Source organism: Periplaneta americana, chromosome 15 (assembly GCF_040183065.1).
Source record: "Periplaneta americana isolate PAMFEO1 chromosome 15, P.americana_PAMFEO1_priV1, whole genome shotgun sequence".
NCBI classification, from domain to species: Eukaryota; Metazoa; Arthropoda; class Insecta; order Blattodea; family Blattidae; genus Periplaneta; species Periplaneta americana.
Window position 1 is genome coordinate 133573818 of NC_091131.1, and position 21644 is coordinate 133595461.

Sequence of the window (21644 nt, forward strand, 5' to 3'; positions counted from 1 at the left end):
CCTCAATGCTTCTGCCACAGCAAAATTGCAATTAATTAATTGGTAAATAGTAAAATATTAACATATTACAAAGGTAACGTGACTTATGGTCCTACCTGTACAAAATATCTGGAAAACGTTATGTTATTCGTTAGAGATGAGATAGAACATGTGGTTTAGAAGTTACAGATGCCATCCGTTCTTCAGTTGAGTTTTGTTCGTGAAGTCAGTGGCTATTTTACAGTGTTAGTTGCAACTGAGTCTAAACCTTCTCATATGGAGATCATAGAAAAAGATATGTACTTTAATTAATATGCAAGAAACAATCTAATTTGATTGATACTTTTACTAAACAGTGTGTAACTACTAAAATTTTCTATTGGTGACATGTTTAATAGGCTCTACATTACAAGTAAACCTGAGTTAATTTTTAATTTTTTTACCCACACATTAATCTGTTATTGAACATTATACAGTATAAAATTTAGCTGCTACCTTTTATATTCAATTTTAGATGGCACTGTAAGAATTTGACAGCAGGCACTTTTCGAAATCTGGATGGGGGAACCTTGAAGAACATATAATAAACAATTTAAAAATGAAAGATATGATGCATCTTTACAGAATGAACTTAAAAGAAGTAGTAAAACATTTTGTTACCAACTACGGAAAAAAGTGACAGGCTAGTCATGTTAGAAGCAAAATGTCTGTTGTATCTTACAGACTACAGTTTCGATTGTGGAAAGTAAAAAAGCAAACAAGGAGATTTTCGAAGAACGAAGAAGCATATTCAAGAGAAATAAAAAAAAAAATAGATTTGCTTATCAACATTCTAAAGCAAGGCAATGATGGCAATACAGCTCATAGATTTTTTTTTCGAATTCCTCTCTAGTAGCCACCATCACTGGAATCATTGAAGAACTTACTCATAACTTTTTTATTTATTTATTTAAATTTAAATATGCAGAATAAATAATATAATTACAAACAAGAGAAATAGAAATAAAATAATACAATCAATATAAAAAAGGAGATACAGTAGTATGAACAAAATTTGAGACCGAATGAGCAGTGCTCGTGTTCGGTCGCAGTTCAGATATAATATTAATAGGCATATAGAGAATATAAAATAAAATAAAATAGGAAATAAAATTAAAATTACAGTTACAGAAATTATATAATACAATATTAATATAAGAGAAATATAGAAAAATAAATAAATAAAATGAAATAGGAACTAAAATTTAAATTTCAGCGGCAATGGAATTATATAATATAACATTAACACTAGAGAAGAATAATATCGCACGTAAAAAGTAGGACAATTTATATATATATATATATATATATATATATATATAGTCGGGTAGTATCGGACATCGGGTAATATTGGACAGTTCGTTTCTTTCATCTACCACCATATGGTAGTACCTGAATGACATGATTATATTTCTCTATGCGACATCACAGAAACGTAACCATGTCAATCAGGTACTATCATAGTGTGGTAGATGAAAGAAACTTACTGTCCGATACTACCCGACTCTCCCCTATATATATATATATATATATATATATATATATATATATTCAAAATTATAGAATAGAAATATAATATAGGTTGATTAATTCATACACATAGGCTATAAATTTATTTAATCAAATTGAAGATATTAACACGTTTCTAATTTTCTTGTTATATGTTAGTGGGTTACATGTTAGAAGTTCTGGGTGTAATTTAGCTAAAGCATTGTACAACTGAGGGCCAAAATTAATCCTATGCTTTAGACGAGCAGATGTGAGACATTTAGGTTATACTAATGTTGAATTAATATTTCGTCTTGTGTCATAATTATGTGTCTGTAATATAAACTTATTACGATATTATTTTATGAACAATTACTTGTGGTATGAAGTAAATGCCAAACCATCCAGTGAAGGTGCAATGGACATGGCAGAGTTATTTGTTAAGCACTATAACTGGTACTAGTACTCCAAGTGCGCATATAAATACTCATTCATGCAGAATAAGTCATTAAGCATGTCGTTCTTCCAATTGGAGAGTTAAGGAAGGAAGCACAAGAAACATGCAAAGTAGATTGTAAGTGTTTCAGAGAAAGACAAACTCTGAAATTCTGTAGAAAAAACACTATTGAGGACTTGCTACATATGCTTCTTGTCATCTCTGATCCTCTGATAAGCAGAAATAGACAACTGTTAAGGAAAAGCGTAATAAACTTTCCCTCGGAGTTAAGCAGTTACTTCAAGAACCATTGGACAGTGAGGAGGGGAGGGGGGAAGAGGAGGAGGAAGAAGAAGACTATTCTGTTGATGTCACAAAGGAGAAGGGAGAGGAAGATTTTTCACATCATCTGGAATTGTTGTTCATGGTGGCAATTGAGATGATGATGAAGATGAAATAGATGAGAAGGTAAACTATCTGACTGGTGTGAACAATGATATTATAATAATGAGGATTACGATAATGGAAAATAATATGCTACCTATACTTGCAAAATATCACGAAAATATGGTAGAAGAGAAATTAATTTTGTTTAAATGCACCCAATTGAAGTAGTAGTTTGTTTAATATTAATGTAAGTGTGTGTGTGTGTGTGTGTGTGCGTGCGTGCGTGCGTGTGTGCGTGCGTCCGTGTGTCCGTGCGTACGTGCCCACTTCACTTGCGTGATTCGGGTTCTGCATTCTGCGGATAAATGGCGGGACTGTGACCCACTTTAAAGTTGCACACCACTTCGGCAGGCCACGTTATGCATGATGTGTATCTGTGAAGAGTTATGTCAAGTACTAGGGTGAGTGAAAGTGTTCATGTAAGTGTAGTGTAGGGTAGGGAATGGGTGAGGATGATGATGAAGATGAGGAAGGGAGAAAGAGAAACCCGGTGCCAGCACATAGCCTACTTCTGTCGAATAACACCAAGAGAGTCACCAGGCTTAACTTACCCATCCGACGAACGAATCACTATCAACAGTGACATATGCCTTTCCTTCATATGCACTATGGAAGGATTTGGGATTTAACCCAGGCGCATATTGGTGCACAATTTAATGGTCAGAAGTTGTGCACTGGATCTCTCCTAGTCCCGAGGTAGAAATTTTACATGAAAATTTCTGATCCCGCCAGGAATCGAACCTGGGCCGGCTAGTCTGGAGACAGATGTGCTACCACAGAGCTAACTCGGCAGACCTAATTTAAATGTAGTTCCTAAATAATATGCTACCTATAATAACTGTAAAATATATCATTAAAATTTGTGAGATAGGAGACGTTATTAATTTTGTCTAAATGCACCCTCTACAAAGGGGTAGTTCTTATACAATCATAATCAGATTTTGTATACAAAAATATATTCTACCTGTAACTACTATGTAAAGTTTCATAAAAATATGTTACATAGGCGAGCAATTATTAATTTTGTCTAAATGTATCCCCTATAAAGGAGTAATTCATCGTATACAATCATTATCTGATTTTGTATAGAAAAATATATATGCTACATGTAACTACTGTGTAAAATTACATGGAAATATGTTACATAGGAGAGAAGTTATTAAGTTTGTCTAACTTCTTTCCCTATAAATGGGCAGTTTCTTTTATACAGTCGTAATCAGATTTTGTACGTAAAGATATATGCCACCTGTAACTACCGTGTAAAGTTTCATGAAAATATGTTACATAGGAGAAGAGTTATTAGTTTTTTCCAGCTAGATTTTCGTTCTGGATCACTGTGTGCCTGTTTTGTTATTACTTGCTGTTTGGACAGTAATTATATCTGATGTACATGCTACACTAGAATCAGGCCATTATGTCTTGCTATTGTGAATGATTGGTATGCAGAATATTGTAGCAGTGCTCTTTAAGCTTATTTTTCCATTAAATATCCACATTTTGTCTGTTCTGTGGCGTTTTAAACCTTTTCACTTAACTGATTTAGACAGCATTTCAGTATGAAGTAAATGATCCTTGATCATGTTGTGAATTGAAAATATATATGGTGGTATTACTGAAGATGGAGTTGAAGATAACTCTTTTGTGAGTGAACTTGTAGGTCTAATTAACGACAAATATAGAAGTGACATCTCTATTAGATATTGACATTGATTCGGAGTCGCCCTAGGTGGCGCAGTTGGTATAGCACTGGCCTTCTGTGCCTGAGGTTGCGGGTTCGATTCCGGCCCAGGTCGATGACATTTAAGTGTGCCTAAATGCAACAGGCTCATGTCAACAGATTTAATGGCATGTAAAAGAACTCTTGCGGTACAAAATTCCGGCACACTGGCTATGCTGATTTAACCTCGGTAGTTGCAAGTGTCATTAAATAAAACATAATTTAAAAATTTGATTCGGATTCAGAGAGTGGTAATATAGTTAAAGAGCCTGGTATGGAATCAGAATCTGAACTTGCTCCATCCACAAATGAGTTTGAACCATCAAGTCCAGGAAAGTCATGTGTACAGAAAATATTTGACAAATACAAGAAAATCAATTAATATTGCGAACTCTTAAAAGCAAAGAGGAAAAACAAACATCCTATTGCATCTACTGCAAAAAAATCTATGCACTCAAAAATACGTAGAAAGGGCTTCACTGTTCTTAAAGAAAAACCTTCAAAACTGCACATTTTGAGCCAAATCAAAACAGAAATGCTACATGTATTCAAGGCTTCCCGTCATCAAGGTCTAAAACCTGGGCAGTAATAGTAGCAAAGAAACTATTACAATCATCTCCATGCTTCTAGTCATTTCCTTTATAGATTTATGAAGGAAAATCGTATAACATCCCGAAAGATTTGTTTCTCCTAGAGGTATAGAAGAGGAGTACACTTTAATTGAAAATGGAAAAAAATGTGTTAACGACATTATTACAGAAACCTTATGTGACGACGATTGTGTGTTTAACACAAATGAATTGAGTTTTGAGTATGAAATGTCTGGTAGAATGTTACCATACACTAGTGACAAACGCTCTATTTTGATGGTGCAATTCTTGACATCAGTCACACATTCCTACACAGTCCAAAACCATATTTCATCATCAGGTACACTATGGAGACACTTTTGCTTCCAACAACCGAAAGGTGAATTTGGACGTAAAATAAAATAAATCTTGGCAAGAGAAACGCCTTTTAATATTGTGGTAGATGTTAGTACTTCAGGTAAATTCACAAAGAATCATGTGAAAAGGTGGCTGCTGAATGCATTCATTCCTGATGTTACCGATAACAGTTTTGACAGTTTATTAGTTTTGGATTCTTGGAGTGACCAGACAGACGAACATATTTTTAAGGATGAGGAAATAGTAAAAATGTTTGATAAGACCTTCACACAGAAGTCGTTTCTCCAAAAACAACACTATTTGTGCAGCTTCTTGACATGTACTATTTTAGACATACAGAATTGTTGTTCACAGATTGGAAGAGTGTTTCAGGCACAAGATTATAACCAATAACATGATAGAAAAACTACATGATAGGGTATGTATAATGAAATTGCATTCTGTATTATACCACCAGTTCTTTCACCAGCCCTGCAAGATATGCTTTTATATGTGTGACAGAAGTGCGGATGTATCACCAGAAAGCAAGTGAGAAATTTCCAGAATGTCCTCGAAACTATATTGCGAACTGAAAATTGTGTGTGTGGCATAGACGAATGTGCAGAAGCAGCCGTCATCAAGTGCTTGTATTGTTTGATAATGATATGCCCAGACCATTTTGTTTCGCATTCACATTATTACAGGTAAGGTATAATTCATAAAGAGTATTTTGTTACAATATTAAACAGAACCTTTAAGTTGAAATAGCACTTAGTACTGTGCCAATGTCACACACGTCGAATCTCTAGCGAGACAGTTGCATGCTAGGTTGGCATTCTTGCAAATTTTAAGCTACGATGTTTAAAAAACTTAGAAAAACCTACTAAAACATTATTACCATGTTTCTTACTGACCAACAATTAGCTTGTATACAAATTTTCAGAACAATTGAGTGCCTCTCATTGGAGATGTTTTCTTGTAAGTGATATAGATAAATTACCATGCAGTCATTTCCTCTTAAAAGTTGGATTTGCTACTGCTATACCTTTGTTTTTACTTTGTTGAGTGTTTTAATTATAAAAATAAAAGTTGGACTGTCATCAGTTTACTGCAAAAAATGTGATTTTTATATGGAACGATCTAATTGTGTGTAATTACTTTAAGCTGATAAATAGAATGAAGCAGTCAGCCGGATATAATCAAGATGCTGTGAATCTAATTCTCCGACTTGTGAATCATGGCTATGAGGATGTTGCATTTAAGATTCTGCTCACAATGCCTCGTCCTACACGTTCTGATGGAGAACAAAATCTCGTGGGCTCATTTTTCATCCGTCAGATGGTTAAGACATGCAGGGTAAGTGAGACATTAACTTTGTAATACACACATTTTTAAATTTTTTATCAGAACTTACACACAAACTATTAAAAATTGTGACTTAATTCGAAAAGCATGGGCACTTGAAGTTGCATAAAGAGTTTATTATAAAATATAGGTGGCCGTATCGAATATGAATGAGGTCTCGCCAACCTCATTGCATATTACATGACTAGTGTGAACTAGTCAGTTTGTTTTATTACCATTAAGTACGAATTTTTCTCGTACTTAATGGTAATAAAACAAACTGACTAGTTCACACTAGTCATGTAATATGCAATGAGGTGGGCGAGACCTCATTCATATTCGATACATATATAATGTTAACAGTTTTCAGAAACTGTTGTTGAATATGGCCACAAAGTCATTTAATATGCGCTCCTGTATATATATGACATGTATCGTCTTAAATGCAGGTAGTAAGGCCGTAACATAATACTATGAGAGGAGTTCGGTCGGCGTCGTGGATCGTGTCCCGGCATGGCTCAGTTGGTTAAGAGCACTCAGCGCGCACAGCTGAGAGGTCCTGGGTTCGATTCCCGGTGCCGGTACGAATTTTTCTCGTACTTAATGGTAATATAGGTGGCCCTCGTTTTACGCAACTAATTGGTTCTATGAAATAATCGCGTAAAGTTTCAGAAAATTCCATAACTGTGAGCAAAATAAATTTTAATGAACGATTAATTATTTAAGATGAGTAATAAAAAACAGATTTTAACGAATTAATGACATGTTGGATGGATTTAATACAGTGACAAAAACCTAAACATACATACTTCTGACAGTCTTCAATCAGGTGATGAGTGAACTGGGTCTGGTGAGTCTGGATTATCACTCTGTAGCTCTCTTGAAGTCTCTGGGATGATAGCCTGATGATCTTCAACTTTTTTAACAAAACAGTCGAGGCTCAACTGATAGACAGCGTTCTTCCTCTCTCTGTAAAGTTCTTTATAGCAAGCCAAAGAATTCTGAATTTCTTTCGCAACTTTCGCGCTTCAAGTCTTATTAGGATCATTTTCTTCTATTATTCTGATGGCACTGTCAATATGTTAAAAAATTCAGTCATTTGTTTTAGTGAAACGTTCCAACCATCCAGAACTTGGAGCAAGAGACTGCACTTTAGGATCAGGATCTATAGCATTCAGATCATCAAACAAACTTTCCACTTTAGTCTGAATAATCAAGGTGGATAATGGAACAACACATTGATTTTCATGTTCAATCCATTGGTCCAACATTCTTCACAATTTCTCCATAACTGATACCTTTATCTGTGTTATTTTATTTGTCGACATTCTCGTCACTGGTTTATAACCTTCTTTTATTTTATCTACTTGATTTCTTATTGTTCTTAAAGTTGATATTGAAATTCCTATAACTCTGACTATGTCGACTGTGCACTCATTGCATTCATACTCTTTATAACTTCTACTTCTACGTCAGATCTAGCAAGCTGGTGGTATATAAAAGTTTGCTTTCAAGAAACAAATTCAAAATTTTTACCGGTTGCAATTTTTTTAGATTAACTTTTTAAAATTGCATTATAGCGAAAATGCGTAAAGTGACGAGGATACCTCTATTATGAAACTAGTTTATAATGTTATACTTTATTGCATAATACATTGTTTAGGACACTTTCTTTGCTCATTTCCTAATTTTGACGATTGTAATAACTAGTTTATTATAAATGTGTTCCATATGATAATTTCTTTCTTTTTTTCTCCCTTTTTTTCCTCCCCAGCTGGCATTATGAAACAATTAATAGAGAAATAACATAACAAACTTGAAAACTTGTAATGATGGATAATTTAATATCATGGTCTATAAAGAATGGGTGATGTCTTAAAGATTATTGCACAGAAAATCATTTCATAATTTACTAATTTTATGGCACAGGTTATGCTGTCATAATAGTCATAATAGAAGTCATTACGTTTTAGACCTGATAAATCTTTATGGCACTGGTACAATAAGAAGGCATATTGTGCATAATTTTGACTAATGATAAAGACTGTTCATAATGCTTGCATACAAAAAAGCAGTTATAGCATAACTATATATATATATATATGACTAATGATAAAGACTGTTCATAATGCTTGCATACAAAAAAGCAGTTATAGCATAACTATAAGGTGTGTGTATATATATATATATATATATATATATATTCGTATGCATCTCTTTATTGAAAAAGTATCAAGACAGTCAATGTCTTTTGCCTTTTAACGTACATTATTGGAATACATAAAAGTTATACAATAAATGTTAGAAGAAGTCTTGTAGTCAGCATCTCCCAGACTTCGATAGATTAATTACTATTACAGATATACAATTACAATATTATGCATGTTTGTTGTTGTTTACAAAATAAATGATTTTGGTTTATCCTTATGGAGATATGGCAATCAATAAAAACACTTTTAGTCCTGTGTGAACAGCTGTCATTATCAAAAGAAGGGCAAGACAATCTGTCTATTCTCCTATGCTCTGGGTGGCTGCACACAGCAATGATACCTGCAGTGATGAAATGCGCTGTTTTTTATGGAGGAGGGACGTGAAGGCTTGCACTGCAGCCTAAGGCTTATTGTACTTACTACTCCTATTCTATGAATGATTGGATAGCCAAACAGCTGCACTCTTGTGGAAAAGCCTGGAAAAAACCTCAACCAGGGTAACTTGCCCTAACCAGTATTTGAACCCGGGCCTGCTTATGGAATGCGCAATACTCTTATTCAGAACAATTGACAAATAATCATAGAACTTGCATTTCGAGGTGTTATCTCTGTGTGTAGTATCAACATAATTATCCACCGATCAGAGAATTCCAAAATTTTTGCCAGGAGGGTCCCTTGAGCCTTATTGAGGACAATAGATTACAAAGAATACTCATCTATTCAGAGCTACTTGCTTATTATGAGGCTTATGGTGATGATTCCGTATCCAAAATTGTCATGGGGGATGAAGCATGGATTCATCACTTCGAACCCTAGATAAAAGGCATCCCATGTAGTGACACCACACAAATTCTCTTTGGAAAAAAGTTCAAGACTGTATCATGGATAAATATATAATAGGATGCGAAACTGCGGTCAGCACCATTTGGCAGCAGGGGGCTCAAATAAGATAATCAACGTCGTAGGTGGTGAACATTAGAACTACGTGTTGGGTACATTACCCAGAGTTCTCTATATATCCATTCGAGATATTGCTGGAGGAGAGAAGATGGCAGACAGAAACTTGCTGATAAGTGAACATAAAGTAATACTACGTGTGTGTATAAGCAGTGTATGTTAAACAGTGATGTTTATGGACGTTTTAAAAATAGTATTGTTGAATGTATTGTAAAGTAATAGTAATATAATAAATTGAACTATCTAAGTAGTTCTTGCAGACTTTTCCATTGCGCTGTACAGTAAATACCCAAAGAATACAATCCCAATTATCTAATCTTTTGCTTTATTTTTTGTCTCTATCTGGTTATATTTTAATTGGGTAGTGTAAAATAGATCGTCTCTTTTATCTTCCTGTTGGCTCCGGTAAGAATTTTCAGTAGAAGATGCTGTGAGGAATAAAAATGTAAATGTTTTATTTTAAATTGGGTTAGTTTTGAATATCGATGAGGGTAGGGAGGGAATACTTTCGGCACAGTTTAACATTTTCGTCACCAGGTGCGCTGCTAAATGCATGGAGTAATTAGTTACTATTTTCGCTACTTGGTGCGCTGCTAGATGTAATAATGCCCCTCCGCCCAACAGGTGGCAGCAAGATCAATTTCTAAACAGCGCCTCTAGTATGTGTTACTTTTAGGAATATAAAGAAGCAATTCTGGCACTTTCTTTCCCACAAAAGTTTCCTTCACCATGACAATGGGAGGCCATACACAAACATTTGCACATATGAAGAAATTACGAAACCTTGATGAACTGTCGTTCCTCTTCTACCCTACAGCTCAGATCTTGCACTTCTGACTTCATCCCTTGGGTTCCCTGGAAGATGCAATCTGCAAGAAGCAATATGCCAATAACAAGGACATCATAGTTGAAGTGATAAAGTACTGAGAGGCAAACCAGCAGAGTGGTACCTTGAGGGCATATAGATTCTTGCATATTGGTGACATAAGTACTACAGATCTGTAAGGAAACTTCGTGCAGAAATAGGTTTTGGCAGCCAAAGTATTGGGAATCATTATGGTAGGGGTATATTTAAAACTGGAATAAAGCAAACCTTGAATGAGAAATAAATGTGTTGTCTTACTTGTAAAACACACCTCGTATTTTTCTAATTCTTTGCTTATCCATTTTAGTTTACCATTTTCTATCCTTTGATTTAGATGATAAGTTCTAAATCATCTCGGATTCTCAGCCAAATGAGTTGGATATTTGCTTCCAAGCTTTCGATGGCTAGCTCTGCCATCTTCTTCAGGGAATGAAGTGTCGTGGAGCCATGTCTAGCCAGTATATATACGTCAGTAGGGCTTCCCGCTGCGGGCCAATCAGGAGCTAGTTGCTAGTCCCAGCTGCCTGCCACATTCCTATTGGTCGAAATGATGACCACTCAGGAGCTAGTTCCTGGTCCCGACTGTCTGCCATGTGCTGATGGTCAAGGTATGTTGATGGCAGGTTTCCATGCTGTACTCAGCTGTAGGCCCCCGTCTCTGTTGAAATTATTGCCATCTAGATGGCTTCCTTGGTGACCAGGTCCCAGTAACCTGATGTTTTGTCCAACATGGTGGCGCCGAAATCTATCTTGTGGCCCATTTCCAGGCTGTGTTATGCTACTGCAGACTTATTGGGGTAATATAGTCTTGTGCTACATTGACGTTCCTTGCATCGTTCCTTAATGGTGCGTCCCGTCTGCCCAATGTAGCATTTCCCACACTCACAAGGTATTTTATAGACACCAGGTATCCAAAGACCAAGGTCGTCCTTAATTGGTCTCAGCAAGTTCTGAATCTTTGTGGGCAGCTTATGGATGGTCTTAATCCCGTGTTTTCTTAGCAGTCTGCTAACCTTGCCCGAGATGGGGCCATAGAGTGGGATGTACGCCATGTCCTTCATCTCCTCTTGTTCCTCGGCGGGTGGTTTGTCTGAGAAGGACCTTCTGAGGGCCAAACTGATATTCCTGTTGCTGAAGTTGTTCTGTTGGAACATCTTGCATAGGTGCGAATCTCAGAAGGGAGACTCTCTTTGTCCGAAATCCCCCTCCCCTGCGCAGAAGAGTCGACAGGACCGTTTTCGTTTCTGGAAGCAAATATCCAACTCACCTGGCTGAGAATCTGAGAAGAGTTATTCTGCATCAAACGCCAGGAAAGCCTCAAGTCATACAAGTTCTAAATCTTTTATTTTTGCGTCATTTTTTAAGTTGACTTAGAGCTTTATATAGTGCTCCATATGATCTAATTCTCACTGCTTGTCTCTGAATACATCACATATTCAAAGCCGGCCAAGGATTGTGGTTTTCTTGAGACGAAAAAAATCCAATGTGACTTGCTTTTGGAGGATATTGACTTTTTTTTTCTTTTACTATGTGTTTAGTTAACGACACTGTATCAACTTCTGTATAGATTATTTAGCATCTGTTGAATTGATGATAGTGAGAAGGTAATTGATGAGATGAGGCCAAGGATTCGACATGTGATTACTTAACATTCGCCTTACAGATGGGAAAGACTTCGGAAAAACCCAATGAGATAATCAACCTAAGCAGATATTGAACCCATACCTGAACGCAGGTCCAGATCAACAGTAAAATTCTCCTACCACCTGACTTATGTTAATGGTGATTGTTAAGTTGGGGTTTCATAGTAACACTGTATTTCTAGCATATAAAATAATCTTACGAAATTCAATTGATTGTTGTAGTAAAATTCCTACAGTCATTGTATTGTCTTCTGACAGTTCCACCATTCAGATGATTGAGCTAGTACACCTCTGGAGATTCCCTCTTTTATAAGAAAATAGGAATGATGGAAAAATTTGTTGATATGTATATACTGTATTTATTATCATAAACTGCTTACATGTATTGGTGGCCTTCATATTTCTTTATTTGGTGCCATTGCCACAGTTACTTCCACCATCCTTACCTTATATTTAAACATTTTCCCATAAGTTTTACACATTAAACTCTTTCTTAGAATTAACATTACTGTTTCACTTTTCTACATTATCATTTATCCTAATTCTGTCATTATACTTCAACTTTGCTATCCACACTTAATAATTTTATCCCACTTAATCTCTTATTCATTTATTGTATTCAGGACCCTTATCACTTTAATCACCTATCATCTCGTTATTTAAACTCATACCATAGAAATAGTATTACTGTCTAACTTTCTAATCTATCACTCACTCTCTCTCTCTCTCTCTCTCTCTCTCTCTCTCTCTGTGTCTGTCATATGATGACGTAGAATATCTGCATGGAAATATCATATGTACTTCGGTACATCAAAATATATATGATATGCGTAATAAATCACTTTGTGATTTAAGACGGCGCCTATACCGTCGGATCCCGGCCAAACCAGTCACTCATTCGAGTGCACCTCAACACATGTATGGACTTCGGTCCTGCGTTCGTAGATATCTATGACGTAGTGCAGAGGGCGGCCACTAGAGGGAACTCAAGAGATGGAGCTTAATCTGAGACGATTCTAACCGGTGTCGGGGTTGTATCCGGCGTGGCTTAGTGGATAAAGCATCAGCACGTAGAGCTGAAAACCCGGGTTCAAATCCCGGCGCCGGAGAGAATTTTTCTCCGTTCCATCACTCTTTCATCATATGATGATGCAGAATATCTGCATGGAAATATCATATGTACTTCGGTACATCAAAATAGATACTTATACAGTAAACTATACACTATTTTCTGTCAAGGTACTTCATCTAATAACATCACTTCACTGTAAACCCTACACATTAATTTTTCTTTTTCACCCTTGACTTGTTACTTGATCACTTGTCCTGTCTTGTTTACTTCACTTAACAACTTCCTTCTTTCCTTAATTGGTTCTGCCCAAATACACTTTTAATTTTGTTCTTCACATCACTAAAATTCACTGCACTTGTTCTTCCTATGTTACTTATCACTAGTGCCATCTGACTTAAGTTTGTTTATCTCATCACGCTGTATTCGTTGTTTTCATGCATCACCACTTTCTGCTTTTATATCATTTCGTTTGGTAGTCTGACTGCGGTCTCAGCACTCACCGTATGTTTACTTCGTTTGTTATTTCTCTCTGGTCATTGCATTGCTTAAGTAAATATGTGACGACTCCCCTTGTTTTCTTTGTTACCTGTCTGGATTTTGTTCTGTTATTTTCTTCCCAATAGCTGGTTCGTTGCTGATATCTGCTTGAGTCTTGTCTGCTACCATTCTTCTTCCCCTTGCTGTTCTTTGATGTCAGCTGATTTACTTTTATACACACTAGAATATTATTTTTCTTCTCTTCTGACCTCGCTACCAGCTGCTCATTGCTCTCTGACGCCATCATTTTGGCATTTGCTGCAACTGTCATTTTCGTATTTTCATTGCTCCCACATTGCTGTTGACCTGTAATTAACTTCTGGGTGATTTTCATTTTCCTTAGAGAACTCTAGATCGTAATACTTCTCATTTACTTTCAATGTGTCTTCATACATCTTCGCAAAATTACCTTTATTTTTTACTGCCTTCATGAATGGAAGTAACAACTTACATCTACTTCTTATTTCATAACTCATGTTCTTTTCACCTCTAACCTATGTTCTTTTTATTTTTCCTAAATTACTCAAAATTATTTCTCTATTCTCATATTTATAAATCGTACTAGAATTGGTCTATTAGTTTCCTTCTCTAGCCTATAAGTCTGTTCAGTGTGTTCTTCTCTCACGTCTAAATTGAAAATTTCGTAGCATATGTTGCACAAGTCTCATATGTTTCCATTTCATAGCCTCTTCTCACTTCGTCTACTCCGAAAATTATGGAGGAGGGAAGGAGAGGGAGGTAAGTAGGGAGAGGAAGGGGAGAGAGAGAGAAAGAGAGAGACTGATATCTATCCTTGGCTTGTGCACAACATATATTAATCAATCAATCAATCAATCAATCAATCAGTCGCCTTTTGAGCTCCAAAACCTCATGTGATGTCTGACTACCTAAACTTCAACAATTGTGTCTGTAAAGGCCCTTTCACATGATGCGGGAATTTTTCGAAACACATATTTACTGGAATCGTTTTCGCACACAATTCGATTATTTCCCTTGGATAGTGAAATTGAAGTTATGCATGAGAAAAAATTGAACATTGTGTACACTCCTGTCTATGTGAATGGGTTCTAAGTCACAACCATTGCACGTAATTTTTTTAAGTAGCTGCAGCTTGAACACCTTTTGTCGCATCTTCACACATCTGGGCTCAGTTTGCAGATAATTGGATTGAGGGACGGTACAATTTGTTAACATCCTAGATCTCATGCTCTCACTTTGTATTTCTTGTCTTGGGAATTTATTTAAGACATTTCTACAGAGATTAAGTTCAAACAGTTTGATAACTACAGGACATAATTATGAGAGCTGCAACATGTGTTACAGCTGTCATGCATCATATTACTTGACGAGAAAGTTAATATTGCTATGGTATGTGTTGTGTTATCAGTGGATTTTGCATTTAAGATCTGACACTTTGTATTTATTATCTTTTGTCTTATCTCACTCATATTCAATTTAGATATGTAATTTCTAACACAGTTTTTACTTTCAGCCAATAGAAAAAATTACTTCAATTTGTGAAAGATTGGAGAAAGAAGACTTGAATCCAAGAGCATTATTTATAGCAACAGAATGCAGTTTGCAGTCTGGTGATATAAATCAAGCTTGTGCACTTCTACACGTAATGAGGGAAAAAGATCTGCCAATCAGACAACATTATTTTTGGCCACTTCTTGCTAGCCACAGCAAGAATGTTAATAGTAAGTTGAAATTACAGTATTAATTTATGCGTCTTTTTGTGTGAAAGTAAACTAGATTATGTGTTTATTTAAATACACAATTGAAAGTAAATAATGTATATGTTACCATTCAAACCCGGAATCCGTCAAAACCAGTTTCAGCTAGTAAAAACTATTATTATTAGAGGAGAAAAATTCGCTCTGGCACCAGAGATCGAACTCGGGTCCTTGGTTCTATGTACCAAGTGCTCTCACCATTGAGCTATGCTGAAGTTCAATCCACAGCACTGGATCGACCCCCCCCCCCCCCCAGTGTTTTTTTCCCTTTGTGGCCTGACTCCAAGTTGGGCATGTATGTTGACATTTTACATTAAGTCAACTGCCATTATACAAGGAGCGCACTCAGTTGAGTGACTTGGTGGCTGGGATTCCACAGTAATATGCACAGTAATCTGTACAGTAATATGCACTGTTGCTCGAAGAATCTACGTAAAGATTATTATTTTTTGGTCTCCTCTAATATTAATTGTGGGCGGCCGGGTAGCTCAGTTGGTAGAGCAGCTGGCTACAGACTGGAAGGTCCGGGGTTTGATCCCAAGTGGTGATGGGATTTTTCTCGTTGCCAAACTTCCAGAACGGCCCCGAGGTTCACTCAGGCTCCTATAAAATTGAGTACTGGGTCTTTCCCAGGGGTAAAAGGCTGTCAGAGCGTGGTGCCGACCACACCACCTCATTCTAGTGCCAAGGTCATGGAAAGCATGGAGCTCTACCTCCATGCCCCCCCCCCCAAGTGCCTTCATGGCGTGTGACGGGGATACCTTTACCTAATATTAATTGTTACCATAACAGATGAGATCTTAACGAGATACTGTACTGTACACTGTATTACAAGGCTCTTCTTGGAAATTCCTTGTGCACATTGTTTATGTCAATCATCTCGCTTCAGTGAGCTTTGACAAATTACCAATCGTAAATGCTTAAGAACTCTCTCACTCAGAATGCTTATTGTTTGCAGAAATAACGCAACTCTTTTCACTGCCTTTTAGTGCAAGGATTCTCACGGCACATTGACAAGCAGTTGCCTTATGTTACTGAATAAACACGAACAGTTTCATTTTCAGTTTGAAGAAGTTTGTTCAAGTGGTGGGTTGTCTTGTGTTCTGTACTAAAGTGATTGGATTGTGTTTTTTGATCGTCCTGTACACACGACGAGGCATGGCATTTTCTAATACACAACAAAAACGTAATGTGTAAACTATAGATACAAAATTAAAAATCTTAAACTGTCTAGAAAAGGGAGAAAGTGCGTCTTCCCTGGCACGTGAATATAGTATAGGTAAATCCACTATCTCTGATAAAAAACGAAATAAAGACAGCATTTGCATTTTACAATTTGTGGTGAAGCTTGACTCAGAGGATAGTTCAAAGAAAAGAAAACTGTGAGGGATGCAAATGATTCCATTCTTGAACAGGCCATTTACACGTGGTTTGTACAAAGGCATTCGAAAGGAGATCTGATATCAGGTCCATTGTTATGTGAAAAGCCATTAGAGCTAAATAAGAAATTAGGTGGCTCCTCTGATTTCAAAGCCAGTACAGGCTGGTTAAAGAATTTCAAATACGGCATGGAATAAGGAAGTTGCAAATTGAAGGGGAATCTTTATCCAGTGATGCCACATCTGCCAACCAAATGAAATAAAAATTCCAAGACATGGCGAAAAGTGAGAGGATTCGGGAGATATCTATAATCAAGCAATAAGATACATACTGTATTGTTTTTTTTTTTATATTGGGTTATTTTACGACGCTGTATCAACATCTAGGTTATTTAGCGTCCGAATGATATGAAGGTGATAATGCCGGTGAAATGAGTCTGGGGTCCAGCACCGAACCTGAAATGAGTCTGGGGTCCAGCACCGAAAGTTACCCAGCATTTGCTTGTATTGGGTTGAGGGAAAACCCCGGAAAAAAACTCAACCAGATAACTTACCCCGACCGGGATTCTGGTTTCGCAGCCAGACGCGCTGACCGTTACTCCACAGGTGTGAACTACTGTATTGTGTCATCAGTATTATATATATTACATATTTTGTATATGCAGTATAGTATTTTAACAGTACATTATCGTAAAGTAAGTTTGTACATATTTTATGTGCTCTCCATTTTTATGTTCCGTTATTTGAACAATTGCATATCCAAACTATACCTGGTCCCAGTTAGTTCGGATAATCGACGTCCCACTGTATTTTGTTGCATAATGATAGAATTTGCTTCTTGTCTTCACTCAAGCATTTCACTAATTCAATGGAGATTTCATCAACTCCTGTTGCTTTCCCATTCTTTATTTCCTTAAGTTCTAGTTCAATTTCTTTTCTTAAAATAGAAAATCCTTTTTCGTCTTTAGATAAGGCTTCTTCATCTTCTATAGCTAAGTCATCTGGACGATTCCTTGTCTCATATAACTCTTGTACATATTTCGTTCATCTGTTTAGTATTCCTTGTTTGTCTGTTATTTCACTTCCAATGTCGTCCTCGATCAACCACATGAATTTCCTTTTCTTATTTGTGAAGTCCAAACATTTTACTTCACAGTACATTAAATCATATCTTCCTTTTCTCTCTAGATGCTCTATTTTTTCACACATCTTTTTCATCCAGTCTTCTTTTGCGTTATCAGTTTCTCTTCTTAGTTCGTTGTTAGTTTCCTGTAGTTTCTTCTACCTTCTTCTGTGTTGATGTTTTTCCATTTTCTCCTCTCTTCCATCTTCAACATTTTCACTGTGACCCAAGGCTTCTTAATTCTCACACCTTCTGTGTATCCTATTGTTTCTTCTGCTGTTGTATGTAGGCCTATACATCTTTTTAAATGAGTCCAGTACTCATTACTATTCTCAGGTGTGGATTCTAATGTACTGGATTTCTCTTGAAAATTTGCTTCAAATTTTCTTCTCTCTTCTGTGTTCTTCAGTTTTCCATGTTCAATTTCGTTACTTGTCTTCTTCTTATCTTCTTGAGACGAATATCTACTTCGCCTATCAGGAGGACATGATCTGAGTTAATATCTGCTCCTGATAAAGTCTTCGCATTTTTAAGCAATTTCGGAATCTTTCCTGTACAGTATGTAATCTATCTGGTATCTGCTTTCGTCCCTTGGGCATGTCCATGTGTATCTTCTTCGTTTATGTTGTTGGAATAATGTATTTCCAACAATCATTGCATTTCTTTTACAGAAATTCACCAAATATTCTCTATGATTTCTTTTTCCCAATCCATATTTTCCAACTGTTCTTCCATCTTGTCCTTCTCCTACAACTGCGTTCCAGTCGCCCATTAGGATTACACATGCTCCCTTCTCCTTTTAAACTATCTCTTCTATCTTGTTATAGCTTTCTTCCACTTCCTTCCGCTAATCTATTATGTGGCATATGAACTTGCACTAATACAAGTCCATTTTCTTCCCTTGTAGTCTCACCATTATCATGCTGTCATCTACATAACGCACTGATATCACTTTATCTTTCACATGTGGTCCCAGTAATACATTAACACCATGACTTCCTTTGCACTAACCATTTGAATAAAACAACCTAAATTCATCACTCACCAACTCACCACTATTTTCCCACCTCACTTCTGATATTCCCATCACATCCACTTTGTTTCTTCCAATTTCCTTCAAGTTTTCCAACTTATCTGCTTACAGAAGAGTCCTCCTTATGTTCCAATTGTCAGTCTTCTTTTCTTCTGTCAGAGGTTGGGATGGTTTAGGTTTGGTTTCTTACTGTTTAGTTATTTATTATCAAAATGTTAAGTCTTATAATGCAGGAATAATTACTGCATTATCTAATCGAATTGGGGATGTTTGTTTGGGTTGCTTCATAATGTATCCTTTGCAGCATCCTCCTCCCAGATATTCGAATGGGGAGATAGTTTACCTCTGGAATCTTTTACTGTGGAAAGACTCATCATGCCATGTTTGCGGTTTTTCTTGGGAAAGATAAATGCTGTAGCTTCCCATTGCTTCCCGCATATCACTCTCTCTTTCGCATCTTAAAAAGATCCCAGAGGACCCCAGCATGGAGGTGAGGAGAGTGGATTTGACTAATTAGGCCCTCCAGACTTCACCGAAATTCACCGCAAGGGTTAAATGTCAGTTACATCAGGGATTTTTACCTGATCAGAGACCGGGAAATCCCAATTAGCCTTTGCTCCCCAATTATATATATACAATCAACTCTGGTTATAGTGAACCTCTGTGGACCAGCATATTTCGTTCACTATATACGAGGTTCACTAAAACCGAAGTGTCTATTTTTATACTACTGACGTTGCTATACACACAGTATTAATGCCCTTTTAGGACAGACCACGTTCAATATCAGTACTAATGTTTGCTGTATCTTTCAACTTCCAATACTTTATGCTTCAACATCCTGATGTTCACAGTTCGGAACTTGAATTTAATCTGGCCATGTAGGTAGTAGGCACTGACCAATTTCGCACCTCTTCACACTGGAGGTATGCTACTGTGTACTCGGCCTTGGAATTTCCCGGGTTCACTTTTACAAAGATGCGGAAGGAAGGGTTGAGGACCATTATATTGTAATCCTTCTTGTATTTACCCTTTGGTCATCACTCTACTCCCTTTTACAAAAGAAAACACTTTCTCTTCCTATTCTTTTAATAATCTCTTTTAAAGGAGTCAGAACTAATCCTTCCTTTATCCCTCACTGCGTAGGTACACTATTCTCTTTAACATGTTTCAAGCTGTCCAGGTAGCTGAACAAATTCTTTGCCTTTCAGTGCGCTTAAGGAGTATAAGGTTTGAGATTTTGTTCTGAACATATTTTTGGAAGTTTATAGGAGAAGGGTTTCCTAAATTACCATTTTGGCCATTTTAAAATTACAGTTTCTTGGGGAAGTTATAGTTTCAGGTTCACTATAACCAAAGTTAGGGTTCACTATAAACGGAAATATTAATGTACTTTTTAAAGTATGTGGGTCGGGACCAACGATTTAGGTTCACTATAGCTGAATGTTCACTATAACCGAGTTCACTATATCCAGAGCTGACTATGTGTGCGTGTGTATGTATGTGTATATATATATATATATATATATATATATATATATATATTACTACTTATTTTATGTACACAAATAATGGTGGGGGGAAAAAAAGCTCTACAGTCTTTTAAAGATAAATTTTAACAAATTTATAAATTCTCTGCAGCAACTCGGTTTTTTAATCACTTCACATAGTGGAGTGCTGTACTCGGTGTTGCAGTCCAAGAGATGTGTCTTTGGTTCATATCTCTTTACTTCAATCATGTGGCAGTCAAACAGAAGATGTTTCACACTGTGAAGGTCTTCGCGGCAGGAACAAGTTGAGTCGATGTCTGCTGGTATGTTGAATTTATCGAAGTAAGTTCCAAATTTCCCATCTCCAGAAAAAAACTGCGTTGATATGAAAGTAGGTGTGAAGTGATGGCTTTTGAGTCGGTCGTGGATTGTTGATGGTCCAGTTGTGCTCGTCATCCATCTAGTGGTCCAGTTTTTATGAATCTGTTGTCTTATTTGTTTCTTGATATATGATATGGGTTGTACTGTGTAGGTCGGAGTTTCTCTGCTGGAGGCTGCTGCTTTTGCTAACTCATCAGCTCTTTCGTTTCCTCTTACACCATTGTGTCCATGGACCCAAGTGAGACATATATGGTGCGAGTATTTTTTAAGTAATTTCCTTGCCTCTGTCGCTAATGGGTGTTGGTTATACTTGTTAGCGATGCAGTGAAGGGAGCTTGAGAATCACTAAATATACGCGCTGTTTTTTCATTGTTAATGCACCATTTTATAGCTTCATTAAGTGCTAGAAGTTCTGCCTGAAAAATGGTGCAATAAGGAGACAGTTTTAATTGGTGCAAAATATTTCATTTTTGCTGTGATAGACAACATGTGCGCAGCCTACATGTTCTTCCAGTTGATTACTTTTGTGTCGTGATCGATCTGTATATATGTGGTAGCCATGTGTCTAGGAGCAGGTGAGGAGGGAATTGTCCTTTTGATGAATGCTTGGGTGACCTGCTGCTATGTGGTCCGCTAACTGTTCAGTATTGTATGCTACTCATACTGAGACATAGATATAGAAGAGGAGTCTGGGTCCATCCATTGATTCTGGGAAGACTGCACCCAGGACTATTTCACATTTTATTCTATGACTTGGGTTATTTATTATTTTTGTTTTATTAATTATTTTTGTTATAGTTGGTGTCGCATGCAAGTTTTTTTCTCTCTCTCGTATTTTCGCA

The 21644-nt window shown here is 36.6% G+C and overlaps 1 protein-coding gene across 1 annotated transcript in view; it reads left to right on the forward strand.

Annotated features, from left to right (window-relative positions):
• The window catches only part of bsf (bicoid stability factor), a 203564-nt gene that overhangs the window by 84550 nt on the left and 97370 nt on the right, over nt 1-21644 (forward strand). Inside the window, exons 6-7 of the mRNA XM_069848172.1 lie at nt 6197-6388; nt 15153-15360. Of these exons, the coding sequence (XP_069704273.1) occupies nt 6197-6388; nt 15153-15360 (400 nt within the window). The remainder of the gene's footprint in view (nt 1-6196; nt 6389-15152; nt 15361-21644) is intronic.